Source organism: Eretmochelys imbricata, chromosome 8, assembly GCF_965152235.1.
Source record: "Eretmochelys imbricata isolate rEreImb1 chromosome 8, rEreImb1.hap1, whole genome shotgun sequence".
In the NCBI taxonomy this organism is placed as follows: Eukaryota; Metazoa; Chordata; order Testudines; family Cheloniidae; genus Eretmochelys; species Eretmochelys imbricata.
This window is the reverse complement of record NC_135579.1, coordinates 78,196,019-78,212,716: the sequence shown is the minus strand read 5'-3', so window position 1 is coordinate 78,212,716 and position 16,698 is coordinate 78,196,019. Positions and strand designations below refer to the sequence as shown.

General features: G+C 39.8%; 1 protein-coding gene across 1 annotated transcript in view; it reads right to left on the bottom strand.

The window, feature by feature from the left end:
* SELENOF (selenoprotein F) overlaps positions 1-16,698 on the bottom strand; it is a 36,293-nt gene that overhangs the window by 9,037 nt on the left and 10,558 nt on the right. Inside the window, exon 3 of the mRNA XM_077824020.1 lies at positions 759-822. Within this exon, the coding sequence (XP_077680146.1) occupies positions 759-822 (64 nt within the window). The remainder of the gene's footprint in view (positions 1-758; positions 823-16,698) is intronic.

Genomic DNA, 16,698 nt, shown 5'->3' with positions numbered 1-16,698 from the left:
CTCCAAAGTAGGATGGTGCTAGAGCATAAAAAGAAAAATTTTAACATGGGCAAAATTTATTTTGGCCAGGTCTCATTCTCTAAAATGGCTGACCTGTTTTCTGGCATGAAAAATGTCACTCCAAGTTTGACACAGTTATATAACATCTTCACATTATAAACAGCAAATGAAATATAGGGCAAACTTAATGGACAATGCTATCAGCCCTGCCTATAATAGATGTTTTCGGAAGACTGATTAGAAAAGATAGGTCCATCAGGATAGAAGTCCATAGCAGAAAGATGAAAGCTTAGGATAGGTACTTCAAAAATATATCTAAATAAAACAAATTAAGAACTTACTAAATAGATGAAAGGGCTGCAGCCATTTAAATCCTCTCCCCTTTATAAACATATTTCCATATTGAAGTTCTTTATAGATTTAACCCTGAAACACGTTCACATTGACACGGTTTACCTTTTACACTACTGTATTCCAGCCATGCTAGTCAGCTTATCCACTGAGAGAACAGGCAGTTACATCAGGATTTGAGCTAAGAATAGTCTATAAAATGGCCAGCAAGCTTCATGTAACAATACAGAAAGTTATTGTGCCTTAGTTCCAGTAGTCTAGAGTCTATGGGACTCTCAGTTTTTATCACTTTCCTATTAAATTCACAACTTCCTTTATGAAAAAATACTATTTAAATATAGTGTCATAGCTGAATGATCAAATTTTTATATATATTTGACAGAAAATTTAGTGGTACCTTTACTTACCCTGAACTTGAGGGAACCTTCCCAATTTTCATCCACACACTTCAAGAATAGCACCTGCATAGAGCTGCAATAGAAAGAAATATTTTCTATTTATTAAGTTCAGACTACTAGTTTACTTATTTTTACATCTACATAATTATCTTTGGGAAAATTCAGTGTTACACGGATAATTTAAATGATACTTTTTAAGCACAAGTCATCTTACTAATAACCCATTTTTAACAGGTTAATTATTAAAATAGTTTCTTTTCCAGAAAGATCACTCCTTTGTCCTTTTTAACACATTCCTTTCATCATACTTGTTTAAAATGGGATAGAGTAATTCCAGTTGCAATGCTGTAATCTGTTAATATCTACATGGATATAGCCATTACTGTAGCATCTAGAACAGTGGCTCTCAACCTTTCCAGACTACTGAACCCCTTTCAGGAGTCCAATTTGTCTTGCATACCCCCAAGTTTCACTTCACTTTAAAAAGTACTTGCTTACAAAATCAGACAAAAATAAAAAAGTGTCACAGGGCACAGTTACTGAAAAATTACTTACTTTTACCATAATTATAAAATCAATTGGAATATAAATATTGTACTTACATTTCAGTGTATAGTATATAGAGCAGTATAAACAAGTCTTTGTATGAAATTTTAGTTTGTACTGACTTTGCTAGTGCTTTTTCTGTAGCCTGTTTTAAAACTCGACAAATATTTAGATGAGTTGATGTGCCCCTTGGAAATACCTCTGCATACCTACAGGGGCACATGTACCTCTTGTTGAGAACCACTGAATATGAATGGGGGGGTGGGGAGGGAAGGAAATGCAACAAAAGAAAATTCCTCCACAGTAAGATTAATTTACTATTAATTTTAGAATGGGAACAAATCTACTTTTCAAATATTCTATTAAAATGCTATTAGAATATTTTATTAAAATAGATAATTAAGGGGTCACAGCCACTGCATGAAGACTGGCTAAATGCTAAGCTCCACTATGTCAAAAAGGAAGAAGCTATAACTCAAATTAGGAACAATCCTGACTCATTCAAACAAGTCTTAGTTCCTGAAATGCAGGAATGTTTTGTTGTGCATTTACTTAGGGCTTGTCTTCATGTACAGCAGCTGCGCCACTGTAGCACTTTAGTGAAGATGCTACTATAACGGGAGAGCTTCTCCCATCAGCATAGTTAAACCAGCTGCCCAAGAGAGGACAGGAGGATGTGTCCATGGGAGAAACTGTCTACACTGGGATTTTTCACGCTCCTGAGCGACGTAGTTATCCTAATATTAGTCTGTAGTGTAGACATGGCCTGAGTATCCATAGAGCTAGTAAACCTAGAAGAAAGTTTTCAATGCTATAAATAAATCAATTCTGAAGACTTCAGTGAAACATTTTCTAGATTTAGAACTAGTCATCTTTCTCTTAAGCCACTGGAATCCTCCTTGCAACTCAGGGCTTGTCTACACTCCCGCTTAAGTCGATGTAACTTATGTCGCTCAGGGGTGTGAAAAACAACCCCAAGCGATGTAAGTTACATCAACTTAAAGTAGTGTCTAAACTGTGCTGTGTCAGCCGGAGATGCTTTCCCGCTGACATAGCTTCCATCTCTCGTTGAGATGGAGTAATTATGTTGATGGAAAAGTGCTGCACCCATGTAGCATAGTAATGAAGACAAGCCCTCAGTAGGTTTAAGAATCTAAAAAATATTTGAAACCAAGTAGATTTTTACTTTGAAAAAGAACTCTCTTTTCTCTCCAATGACAAAAAAGCTTTTACTGCTTTCTGTTTTCACAACACTAAGATACAACGAACTACAGATTCTGTTGCATCTTGAATATAAACAATTCTGTTGCTAATACACATTTCTAGAGCTCTTTGGGATCAGTCAAGCTGTCTGCCTTCCATCTTTAAATCTCATGCATCATAACTAAAGGTCCTGTAGGCCAAATGATGCCCCTCAGTGATAACTCTGAAACACAACTGCTTTTCAGTTCAAGTTCAAACATGTTACACCTGGGCTAACCTACTGAAGGCTGGCAGTTGTAAACAGAGAATGTTATTTTCTAAGTAAAAAATGTGAGTGTGACAATGAAGGACCCATACAATCCAGTTTTCACAGCAGAATTGCATAAGGTTTGATATAAAGTGCACAGGTTATATATTTAACATTTGCTGGCTTGATTCTGAGCTTGTAATTAATTTAGTCACCACTGTATGATATTCAATTTTAATTTATTACTACTTCTGCTGAATTAACAATGACTGGCCACAAAGTAAATTTGTGCATAGTGTTACAGATGTCTCAAAATAATGAACAGCGACTATTAAGGCTTCATTACCTACAATGAGCATTACAAGGTTGACTTAAGGATGGATTTGCAGCTTAGCTTCTGAACCTCTTTCTTGAATATAGGTCAAACAACATTTCTTTCATAATTTTGTAGATTAACAAATCTCAAAGTATGTTACTATTAGCATTCATAGAGACAGAGAGATTTTGTATGATCTGTATTAATCAGCAGTCATTTCAACAGGAAACTGAACCAAAAATGTTAAATAAATCTACATTATCTGCTCAGTACTGCATCCTGAAAGTTTGCTTTGATAAAAGCACTTTTGACCATATTTAAATTTTAAGTTGAATCTGGAAATTAAGTTCTTAAAATTAGCATTTTGCCTCCTGCTAAAGACCTCTACAGTCTACACCTCTGTAGAGCAGCATTTGCTATTAGCAGTGCTGGGTGCCTTCTAACTTCAGTTTTAAATCATGGAGTGACACTGATTTAAGTAAAAATAACTTCATTGATTAAACATTGTATAAATACAGTTTATATAATATTAGAAAAATGAAGTCCACAAACTTAAATCTTGGTGTTCCATATTCCCAATAAATGTCATTACAAATCAAATACTGCTCGGCTTGCAGTATCTGAATCAAGCTGTTCTTTTTTACCTGGTACATCAACAATAATTCTGGATTTAGACTTCAGATAGCATGTATATTGATGCATGAGGCAAAATAGATTGTGAAGTGCTTTGCCATCCTTATCTTGGCTTTAAGTTTGACAGCAATAAACTTGTTTTTCCTGTTAAACAAGTATAGAGTAAATGGATAGGATTATGAAACAGATTTGGGAAGTAACAAGATGCCTCTCTAATCACTTTCTGACTATATCCACATCTTTACATTTGCACATAGCAAAGTAAAGTATCATCGACAACTTCTGTCAACAGCTTCTAGATCTGGTTGTTACAAACAATATAATTAACTCCTTCCTTGGGAAAAGAGGAATTAGTTGTAATCACGTGTGTAATCCACATAATGTGTAAACTAACTTTTTAAAGTTAACCACTCCCCTCAATTTACATAGCAAATACTAAATACTCCATGTATATATTTGAGGTTAAATCTGCCATAATTGAAGTCCAGCTGTGCTACAGAAAAGTTGAGTCATGTAGAGACAAACAACTGCTCTGTGCCATTTTTCATGAGATGATTAGACAAAGTCAATCAACTTCATTTACAACTCAGGACAAAAGTTACTTTTGTGAGATATAGATCCTTTGCACCATTTAAAAGCACACAGTGCTGTACTTGTTAACATCTGCCATCACATCATAACCAGACTAGAGGAATGACATCCACCACACTTGTTTGTGAACAAATTCCCTGTGTTAAAGTATTATTCAGAAAGAACATAAGGGAATGATACACCACTCTATATTATAGCAGAAGTATACACATTTAATTTGACTCCTTTGTTCGTTACACAATGCTTAGTTTTTAAAATGTGTTGGCTCATTTTAAAAAGAATGCTTCACTTGCTTTTAGTCTTTATGAAAGTCATTTTAATGTCACAGAATATAATAAAGGACTTCCCACAACCCACTATTCATTTGCAAATTGGACACTATTAATTTAGGCTTAAATAGAGACTGGGAGTGGCTAAGTCATTATGCAAGGTAGCCTATTTCCCCCTGTTTTTTCCTAACCCCCCCCCCCCCCCAACGTTCTGGTTAAACTTGGATTTAAACTTGGAGAGTGGTCAGTTTGGATGAGCTATTGCCAGCAAGAGAGTGAGTTTGTGTGTGTGTTCCCGGGGGGGGGGGGGGGGGGGGGAGGAAGGGTGGGGGGTGAGAGAGCCTGGATTTGTGCTGGAAATGGCCCACCTTGATTATCATGCACATTGTGAAGAGAGTTGTCACTTTGGATGGGCTATTACCAGCAGGAGAGTGAGTTTGTGTGTAGGGGGGTGGAGGGTGAGAAAACCTGGATTTGTGCTGGAAATGGCCCAACTTGATGATCACTTTAGATAAGCTATTACCAGCAGGACAGAGGGGTGGGAGGAGGTATTGTTTCATGATCTGTGTGTATATAATATCTGCTGCAGTTTCCACGGTATGCATCCGATGAAGTGAGCTGTAGCTCACGAAAGCTCATGCTCAAATAAATTGGTTAGTCTCTAAGGTGCCACAAGTACTCCTTTTCTTTTTGCGAATACAGACTAACACGGCTGTTACTCTGAAACCCACTATAGTGTCCATTTTAAAATTTGAAATAAATTGCTGTTATGGTTTCTAGGCTGACTTACGTATACCTTGCAAGCAGAAGTTATTTAAACATTCTCAATCTCTCTTCCCCCACTAAGGGTTATCATGACATTAAAATTTGAAGTTCTCTCTCTGTTTTACAGGGCACCAATTTCAGTTAAGATTTCACTCAAAAGCTTTTTTTTTAAAAGCACTTAAATGCTAATGTAGAAATCATGGCCCTTTAAATTTAAAGAGACAGAATGTCATTATGACATAAGCAAAAACAGTGCACATTATATATAGAATGTCACTCACAGGAAGATACCAAAGGGTTTTACACTGGTACAAATCATTCACCCTGAAATGCAAAGAAGCCAACATAAGAGTTTTTCTGGAGGTGAACTGAGGAGTAATTTCTTCCAGTGAAGTTCCCAGTCACTTGTAAATAAGTTCAGTGGACATAATCCAATTAGCTAGTTTCCAGTTTGAGTAAGAGCATGTCTACACTGGTGGAGTTACAGCACCACTCAGAAAGCACTGAAGGGAAACCGCTGTTGTATGTTCATACTGTCAGCTGCCTGCACAATAGTGTATTCATACTTGTGGCACTTGCAGCTGTATTCTGAGTGTTGCACTCTGGGAGCTATTCCACAGAGCATTTCTTCCTCTTCTGCCACTAAGAGTTGTGAGAAGACGAAGGGGGTCCTGGGGCTTCCTGAGTCCTGTCCCAATGCCCTGTGATGCATTTCTTCGTATCCCAGCAATCCCTATGCTTCTGTCTGCATTTGGCGCCATCTTTCAATGGTTTGTGTACTGTACACTCTGCCTCTTCTGCAGGAATGGATCCCGAATTGTTGACCAGTATGCTGCTCGCTACACGTCATGGAGTGGCAGTGGAGTTATTCCTTAAACTACAAAGGCAAGAGGAGTGCGACATTGATCTTGCCATGTGTACTACTTACAACCAATGTTCCCTCTAATTTTTGACAGGCCACATGTGCAAAAAATTTCTGTGCAAATTTTTGTGTGCACGGTAATTCACCATGTGCGTGGGGGTTAGGATCTGTGTGTGCGCGTACAGCTTAGAGGAAACAGTGCCTACGACATGAGATTGCTTGCAGCATTCACAGAGGTGCTGACCACAGTGGAATACTGCATTTGGGCTCGGAAAACAAGCACTGAGTGGTGGGGATCATATAGTGATACAAGTCTGGGATGGCTAGCAGTGGCTGCAGAACTTTTGGATGAGGAAAGCCACATTCATGTGACTGGGAGATGAGCTTGCCCTAGCCCTGTGGTACAAGAACATGAGAATGAGAGCTGCCCTGCCATTGGAGAAGCATGTGGCAACTGGACTGTGGAAGCTGGATACTCCAGAATGCTACCGATTGGTCACTAACCAGTTGGGAGTGGGAAAGTCGACCATTGGACTCATGTTGATGGAAGCGTGCAGGGCCATTAATTGCATCCTGCTCTGAAAGACTGACACTCAGCAATGTGAGTGACACTGTGGATGGCTTTGAAAAAATGGGCTTCCCTATCTGCAGAGGGGTGATAGATGGCACGCATATTCCAATTCTGGTACCAGGCCATCTAGCCCCTGACTACATTAATCGCAAGGGGTATTTCTCAATGGTTCTCCAGGAGCTTGTGGATCACCATGGGTGTTTCACAGACCTTAACACAGGCTGGTCCGGAAAGGTGCATGACACATGCATCTTTTGGAACACTGGCATGTTCAGGAAGCTGCAAGCAGGGACTTTCTTCCCAGACTAGAAGATCACTGTAGGGGAAGCTGAAATGCCCATTGTAATCCTGGGAGACCCTGCTTATGCCATAATGCCATGGCTTATGAAACCACACAGGGGGCAACTTGACAGCAGCAAGGAGCAGTTCAACAACAGGATGAGCAAGTGCAGAATGACTGAGCGTGCTTTTAGCTGGTGCTGTCTCTATGGCAAGCTGGACCTGGCAGATGTCAACATTCTTATGCTTATAGCCGTGTGCTTTACGCTCCATAATAATTGTGAAGGGAAGGGTGAAAGCTTCACCCAGGGCTGGACCTCAGAGGCTCAGTGCCGGAGGCTGAGTTTGAACAGCCAGAGACCAAGGCTAATAGAGGGATGCAGGGCCATAAGGATTAGGGATGCCTTGAGGCAGCAATTTGAAGCTGAAAGCCACTAACATTTGTTGCTATGCTCAGGAGTGCAGTGCTTGTAATGCTAGGAGGTGGTTGTGATTGGTGCAGACGATGCAATACAAAGGATTAATATAACTGTTGCTTTGCAGGGCTCTGTTTGCTATCAATTAATAGAATAAAGACTGCTTTCAAACCAATACAAGTCTTATTAAAAAAGAACAACCAAAGGAGAGAGTCAAACAAACAAAAAAATCAGCCATGAGGGGAATGAGAGAAGAGGTCTCTGGAGGAGATGGGGTCCCAGAACAGCTAAAGATTTGTGTATGTCCAGGGATCATATCCAACCTTCTCCTTTGGAGTACAATGCAGCAGGTAGTGTAGTTCAGCAGGGCCAAACGGCAGAGGGATGGGTGTTGAGGGCAGTGGGTACTGGGAGTCCACAGTGCTGGACTGTGAAGTGGGGGGGAAGAGTGGAATGCCATGTGTATAGACTGGAGCCAAGAGGTTGATAAGAGTGTGTTGGCAGTGGCTGGGGGGAGCATGGGAAAGAGTTTTGTGACAGTGGCTGCAGGGGCAGGTGGGCATGGAGCTGCTTGGTTTGCAGTGCTAGTTTTGCCTGGAGCGTGTCTGCTTAGTGCTCCATAACATTTAAGAGCCGTGCCGTGGCTTCGTTCTGGTGTGCTGCGTTCTCCTTTCAGTCCCCCTTCTTGTCCTGCCACTCCAATTTCTGTTCCTCAGCTGTGGAGCGCAACATAACGTAGAAAGTCCTCCTTAGTTCTTCTTGGTCGCTTTCTAATTCTGCACAGCTGTTCAGATGCTGATTAAAGAGGGAGGCTGGGTCCCAAGGTCATCTCTGAAGTTTAAATGCAGTATTTTACAGAAGCAGTATTGTCTGCAACACGCACAACACTGATTCAGTGATTTAAAACACAGCCTGTACTCACACTTGTCACTAACTGTCTGACCCCAGGCAAGCGCAGATGAGCCCCAAAATGGTGAGTAGCCCCAGGGGCAGGGCAAATCACTCTTCCTGGACCCTGCTGTACACTGGCCATTTGGCTCTTGTGGAGAGACAGTACTATGGGGAGGGTGGGGGGGAGCCCTGATAATCATTCCTTCCCACAGGATGTGATTATGGAAGCTACCTCACTGTTGAGGGTGAGCAGGGAATCAAGGGAGGGTCTTCTCCAAGACTGGCTTCTGCCATGGCCCCATGTGGATTGCCTGTGTGCAGCAACAGTGTTACAGGAGTAACAGTGTAGAAAGCTGCTTTACTGCAAAGAAACTTGCCAGTGTAGACAGGGCCTCTGACAGAGCTTACATCTAAATGAGAAAAACTATCATAGACTCTAGTGAACTGAACATAACCTCTGCTTTCTCAAATGAAATATAGCACCTCAAGTAGCACAGATCACCCCCATCATCTTGCTAGGGGTTTAGATCAGTGCTAACTTAGAGTTTTGCATTGCCAGCTAATGAATAGTAAACATTACTTTCTATTGAACCTATGATTTCAATGCAAGTTTTCTATCCCGCTGCTGACTTGGCATGACCTTGTTTAGACTGACATCTAACTTGAACATAGCCATAAAATTATAAGCTATTTTTAAAAACATAAAATGGATTGAGATACGATACTCAACTAATAAACAATCTTTAAGTATTCAGATACTCTGATAGCAACATTTTGTAAAATAAAAAAATGACTTCTGAAATCAAAAATTGTTGTGGCATTTGCCTATCTATTGCACCCACTGGTTTAAAGACCTTGACAAATTTTTTTTAAAGTAGCGGGAATAAGAATTCTGAACTCTAACAAAAGAGAAATCACCAACAAATAATACGAGAGAGAGAGAGAGTGTGTGTGTGTGTGAGAGAGTGTGCGTTGAGAATTTCCAGTTACCTCAGTTACAAACTGTATAAGCCGGTAAAATAATTCATCATCAAACCATCTCTTCACAACCAAATTTGACTGACACTGCCTTATATGAAACTGGAATTCTAAATCAGGTTCTTTTTCTAATTCATTTTTTACATTTTTTTTTCCACACTTACATTTGAAATCCTTTTTTGTATGACAGCAATAATTAGTCTTAATTTGAGGATATTATAACATACAGACAAAACTAAGGTAATTGATTTAACAATCATACATTGTACTCTTTTCGGAGCAGGTCATTAAAACAGATTATAGGTTATGCATGTTGCCAAAATGACCCTAATCTTCCCGGGAGACACAAAATTCACAGGAATCAGTAGAATACAAGGAAGCAGTAGGAGAACCTTGTTCCAAGGGGCATTATGAATTATTGCTCTGTAAAAGAGAGCCACCAAAAGTCCATTTCTGCATAATTCCTAACATGGCATCAGACTAAATCTGGTTACAAAAACCCCTCTCATTCAAACCTCACCCAGGGATGTGGGGCAGAGGAGGGAGGGGGGAGAAGTCAGGGTCTCAATGAGAGCTAAGAATGTAAAGGTCAGATGGTCAAAAGGCACTGTTGTCTGGTGGTGTTCCTGTGTTCGTAGCCATGTGTATCAGAGGAATTTGCCAAAAAACCCTTGTAGCAGAATTCTGCTGCAGAATCTAAGCTTTACTTTATTTTAAGCTTAAATTCTAGCCTTTGATTTTTGAAAGAGCCTCCCAAACACAGAAAACGAATACCAGTTAACAATACTTAAGATAAATTAGGGCAATTTTTCTCTGAGCTAACGACTACTATCAGACAAACACTGCTCCTCATTTTAGCAGAAACATCTAGTTTGTGAGTGTCCAAACACTCACCTCTTTGCTAACCAGTTGCCGAAACCTTCAACTTGCCTAACAACTTATGCGGTGTAGTTATGCCTCGTCACTACAAAAGTTTGAAGCATACTGAAAGTTTAGTGACAGTGTAAAATTGAATATTACAGTCAGGACAGTGTTAACACACATGTTCATATTTAATCAACGCATTTCTTGACTTACTAAAAAGAACTGGTGGGCCTTGCTGCAGAGTTTAGATTCATCTTATCTGTAATATTTCAAAATTGTGCACACGAAAGACCAACCGCCTGCCTTACACAATTCTGGCAGAGAGTTCACAACAGCTTTGGATTGAGGTCTTATTCATGAAACAAGTGAAAGACCCTATGCTACACAAGACCAGAAATTCCATTGGATTATGGTGGTCTTGAAGGTCCCTAGACCAGCCCCTTCCCAAAGCACCACCTCTGACTTTCAAGAGAACAAAAAATTAAATTTCATAGTTCTCAGGTAGAATGAAGGGTCTCATTGTCCCAGAAGAGAAAAACCATTAATTACTAGAGCACTACCAATTTCACAGCCGTGAAAAAAGTGTCACAGACTGTGAAATCAACCCTTCCCCATGAAATCTGATCTCCCCTGCTTCTTGGAGCCAAGGGCTCTCAGCTGCTAGTCTGGACACACTGGGGCAGGACAGGAGTTGTCCTTCCCTTCTATGGCTGCTCCTTGTAGGGAGATTAGACCCCCCTCTAGAGGCAGCACAGAAATGAGGGTGGTACATCCTCAATTTTGCACTGCACCATCCCAGGAGCTGGGCTCTGGTCTTCCATTGCCCACCCCGCACACACACTTTTCTCACTGCTGTGGCTCTAGGCACTGAGCTTGAGGCTTCCGCCCCCCACCCAGGGCAGCCTGGGCTCAGAGTGACCCCGTTAGGGCTTCCACCCTAGGGCTTGGGTGCCCATTTTCCCAGGGGAGCCCCAAAGGGGCTGGGGGCACCTGCCTTAATCTGTTCCTGGTGTGGACTAGCAGCTAGGAACCCATGGCTGGGGCACTCCCAGCAGCATGGGGGAGATCCTACCCACCTTCATCTCCAGGAATCTCCTCTAACTGCAGGGAGCTCTGAAGGCAGCACAGAAGTGAGGGTGGAAATCTTGGGACTCCTTCTACAACAACTTTGTAACCCCACATAGCCATGGGAGTACTGACCCAAAATGGGACTATAAGACCATGAAATTTCAGGGGTAAACATCTGAAATCATGAAATTGACCAATTTTAAAACTTTCTGGCTGTGAAATTGACCAGAATGGACCATGAATTTGGTAGGGCCCTATTCATTACTAAAAGAATAGGGATGATGTCCACGTCAATGTTTCCTGAAAGACTGGGCACCTGTTGGAGGCGAGAGCCAAAGGGAAGCATGGCTAAGTGGATAGGAAATCATACTGGAACCCTGGGTTCCAGTATCACCTCTACTACTGACTCAGTGTTAGGAGTCACAACGTTTCTCTAGTGGTAAAAATGGGGCTAGTGAGACTTGCCTACCTCTGTGGATGTTTGAGAGTTATGGTGAAAGACAAATGTGAAGTAGCTATGTTGCAATTAAGAGCTAGATTTTCTTAAAGTAGAAAACTAGAGGATATAGATGGATGTCTGGTAAACATTACTAGTCAAAACAAAAAAAATACAGATATCTATGTAACTAACAGATGTTGGCACACCACCACCCCAGAAAAGGACTCTGTGCTAGTTATCTCTGAAAATTAGTGAACAGAACCAGTTTTATTATTTTATACCAAGTTCAGTTAGTGTATGTAACTGAAGTAAAAAATTCCCAAAGTATGGGAAAACTAGCAGTTTTTGAGTCTCAACTTTAGAATCCATTGTCTAAATAATTTTTTAATGTCTCAGGAGGGCCAGCACAGCATAATGATCTCTTACAAACTACCTCCTTATTCTCCAGGATCATTTTTTTTTTTAAATGAAAGCAGAGTCTAGTATGACTGCTAAGAACTTTGAAAACGTTAACAAATGTAAACAAGCAGTTGTGTACTTGTTTGCAGAGTCAAATAATAACGTTGAGGTATGACTGTCCACATTCATTTCACTGGGTATTCATTCAGATTTTAACAGTAATACTTTAGGAATATGTCTGGATTAGGAAAAGACAAGGTTAGGTTAAGAGTTAGCTGACTACATCCTATTCTACTGTAGATGCAGATTCACAATTTTTTTTAACCTTGCTTTCTACCCTTGATTCTCTCCGCTCTTCAACCTCTGTTTCCTAATGTAGACAAATGTTCCATGGCTATGTCTAGATTAGACAAAGAGGTCAAGGCTAGTCACCATCTTCTACCTACTACAGACACAGATTAGCATCTCTGATTTAGCTAACTGAGATCCACCTTGGTTGATCTCATCCACCTAAAAGGTGGTAAGCTTGTCTGCCCTAAGAACACATTACCTAGCCCCAATCTCTCTTCCTAGATATATCTTTTGTCAACTTTGACTATTCCACTACTGAATAAAGCATTAAAGCACAGAGAGAGGATCATATTACTAAGAATTACAGTCAGTGGGTGGGCTTGGGAAGAGTACCATTTATTTAACATCTTCCCTCCATTCCAATGTAGGAGCCATGCCAACAGAGCCAATGAAGTGAGCTGTAGCTCATGAAAACTTATGCTCAAATAAATTTGTTAGTCTCTAAGGTGCCACAAGTATTCCTTTTCTTTTTGCGGACACAGACTAACAGAGCCTAGTGAGGCACCCAAATCCCATTAATGAGCCCAGAAGATCAAGGGTGTATTTGAACTTCACTTAATGGGAACCAAAGCCAAAGAACTTTGTGTGCCTAATCACAGTTTAAACATCTGCACAATATATTTATTAAGAAAGGCATCTCCTTTATCATCTCAAGTGGACAGATGATAGAAGATCATAACTACCTGACTGTCCCCAATTTGACCTGCACTCCCCTAAAAACAAAAACCATTTATTCCATATATGGACTGCACATGGAAACTAAGTGTGTTTAAAAAAAAAAGTTGGAAAGTTGAATTATTTTGACCTTTCAGCCTTAACTAAGGAATTAAGGTCATGACTCAGCATTGTATTTCACCATTTAACTATTTCTCATTCTGCAATTTCAAAATTGCATTTGTAATAAAAGTAGGATAACTTATTAATGGGGGTACTGAACAATATCTAACTCCTTTTACATGGAAGTAAAATGTGAAAACCCACACTCATGCAATATATCAGAAGTGAGGGGTAAAGCTTTGTAAAGCCACAATTTGATCCTCTCTAAAGTTAAGCAAGGATCAAATGTGCATCAAGATATAGGATATACAAAGGATTTTTTGTGATGGGCGGGAAATAAACTAATACTGCTACTCACTAGCACAATTTAGGGGACCTGATTTTTACACCCATTTTACACTAGTGTTAAGAGTTCACTGCAATTACAATTCCTCAATTTATACCATCATAAGCCAGATGAGACTGTCTCACTAGAAACCATGTGTTTAGAATATCCAGCATACTGACAAGAACAGAACTCAGGCTGCTTAGACTTAGACAACAATAAGCCTTATATTGTTGTAGCACTTAATAAAACAGAATGAACCCAACTTAAAAATGAAATGAAATCAGGTCACTCAAATGTAGAATTAGCTCAAAGCATAAAATGCCTTCTATAATCACTCAATTACTCTACTGTAGATTCTTTAGGCAACTCAGATAAAGTGTTCTAAGTTTTTTTTTCAAATTCTTCTCCCTTACTTCTTCCATCACCCATAACAGACTATTTAGAAAGTGAACAGTTACAGAAAGCTGGGGCTTTAAGAGGCTATTCTATAACTGAATCTTATGTTAATACTAAACGTCTTTAATATTCACAAACAAAACTTGGTTTTACATTAGTTAAGGTTCCTCTAATCAATAAACAAAATCAAAAATTAGGAAATATAAAGTTAGGTTCTAAAGTCAAGTCTCTCAAATTAGGAAATGCTAGAATAAATGTTGCCCACACAACCTTAATTTGACCCCCTTGTGAGTATGCATTATGATAGTCTAATTATATGATTGTTTTAACTTCACAGGACTCCCAATATGCTCAAATCTGCTTTGGCAGTGAACTGAGGTTGTGCAGTGAAGGGGCTTGTCTGTAGGGACCTCATTTGTTGCAGAAGTTGGCAGGTTTGCTGTGAATGAGGCAGGGGACCGTAGGAAGAGAAAAGATGGTCTTTGTACGGGGAGCTGAATGTCATCTTGGAGATTTGGATTCTGTCCCTGCCACCAAGTTCCTATGTGATGCTAGGCACATCACTTAGAGCATGTCAATGCTGCAATTAAAAACCCATGGTCGCCCATATCAGTTGACTTGTGGGACTTAAGCTAAGGGGCTGTTTAATTACACTGTAGACATTTGGGCTCAGGCTGCAGCTCAGGCTCCAAGACTCTGCGAGATGGTAGCTGTAGCCCGAGCCCAAATGTCTATTTTGCAATTAAACAGACCTTTAGCCTGAATCAGCTGGCATGAGTCAGCCACAGGTGTCTAATTACAGTGCAGATATGCCCTCACATAAAATTCACCCCAGATCGTCACTTCTGCATGTAATTAAAGGCAGTATCATAAAGTGCATGCACAAAGGGTCTGAATTAAGGTTTCCTGGGCAATATTCATTCTGGCATTTCCAAACTTAGCATGTTTCACTTTGCAACCTTTTCATCCTTAACTTTATATTTCCTTTTTTTTTTTTAAATTTATACATGAGTGCAACCTTAACTAGTTAGTATTTTTGTAAATGCCCTTTGTTAAATAGAAAAATGTGCTATTTAAATAACAAAACTTGTCTTCTCTGTATACTGGATTAATACTATCTTTCTGCAGCTCCCTATTTCACCACCCATTGCCATACTGACAAATACACTAAGTAATTCAACTGCATTCAAACAAAACACTTTTTAATGCAATCTCAGTTTTGCTGCAACTTCTAAATTACTAGTGAGGAAACAGTAACTTGGATATGGTTTTGCAGTGTGGCTGTTCACATCTGGGCACCAGTTAGTCCTACTAATTCTGGTGAAGATATACCCTGAAGAGGTTTCTGTTAATCAGGGGAAACCATCTGATCCTATTGGGATCCAGGAAGTGGGTGAGCGGAAACCTGCCCCCTGTTAAAGCCTAAGCGGGGGATCCACAGGACCTGGAAGCCAAGTTATTTTGGGGGACAACCAATAAAACCACAGGAACAGGAGTGCTGTCAAAGGGTCAAACAAAGGGAACCTGACGGGGACACAGAGCAGAAGATGGAAGGAAAAAGCAAAATACTCCAGTGAGGGATCTCTTGCTGTGCTATATATGGACTGGGAAGAAGGCTTCAATTTCTGTTTCTTCAATCTCAAAAATGTGGGAAACAAACAGAGAAGGCTGGCATCATCTTGCTAAATGTCACTAAATCTGAAGTACTTTTGAATCTTGTTCTGGTTTCCTTCTGCTTATCAGCAATTTTAAGCGTTTTGGTACAAGGAACTGAATTAACAGCCAAATGACAGAATCACAAATGCTACAATTATTTTAGTGTCTAGCAGAACCTGGAACCGGATATGAGCAGGAAGCTAACTCAAGTAGGACTTCAGAAATGCTTTAGCCTCGATTGCCGACTAACATATCAAAGAAGGCAATTTTAGTAATACTTCTGGTGTTTTATTTCTTCAAAACTTTGTAGCAACACTGAACTATTAGTCCAAACTGGTGAATTTAAAGATGGAGAAAACAAATTTTCAAGCATTACAGCATGCGAAGTTTAAAATTTCTTAGCTAACATAAAAACAGGCCAAGTGCCAAATTTACACATTTTTAACCTTGTGCACTATTACATTAAGCATTAGGGGGGTGAAAAAGCTGATGCTGAATTTCTCTTTATATTCTCAGTGCAAATGGCTAAATATACTAACACATCACTAACCTATATTTTTCTGACTATTCTTTTGCCCATATTATTGGCAGCTCAGAGTGCACAGTCCAAGTGCCATACGAGGTAACTTAAAAATCCAGGTGCTGAGTTATAAGCTTATGAACTCCCTATTGTGAAGAAATTTCCTGCTTTTTGAAACTTTTATTGTTCTTGTGCCACAACTTGCAGTCGTTCATATTTGATGATTTAGAATAATGAAAGCGCTGCTCCACACAAGAACACATTCCTGCTTTATTTAGAACCATGGTTCCCAAACTTTAGTACTGCATTTCCCTTACAGATATTTTAGACATTTGTGGCTCCCCACAATTATGTTTTTAAACCAACCCACTGCAACTTTTATTCAACTACATATAGTTTAATTATCCAATCTGGGTTTTAAAAATTACAAACTGAAAACATGAATTTTTTGGCATGTTTGGGGACAGCCTAAGATTTCAGTGAGAATGCGCCTGTTCCAAACTGCATAGTTGTACATTTGGTTGAATCTGATAGTGCCAGATGTAAGTTGTTTTCAGAGTTTAATTTTTTTTCTATATTTAGTT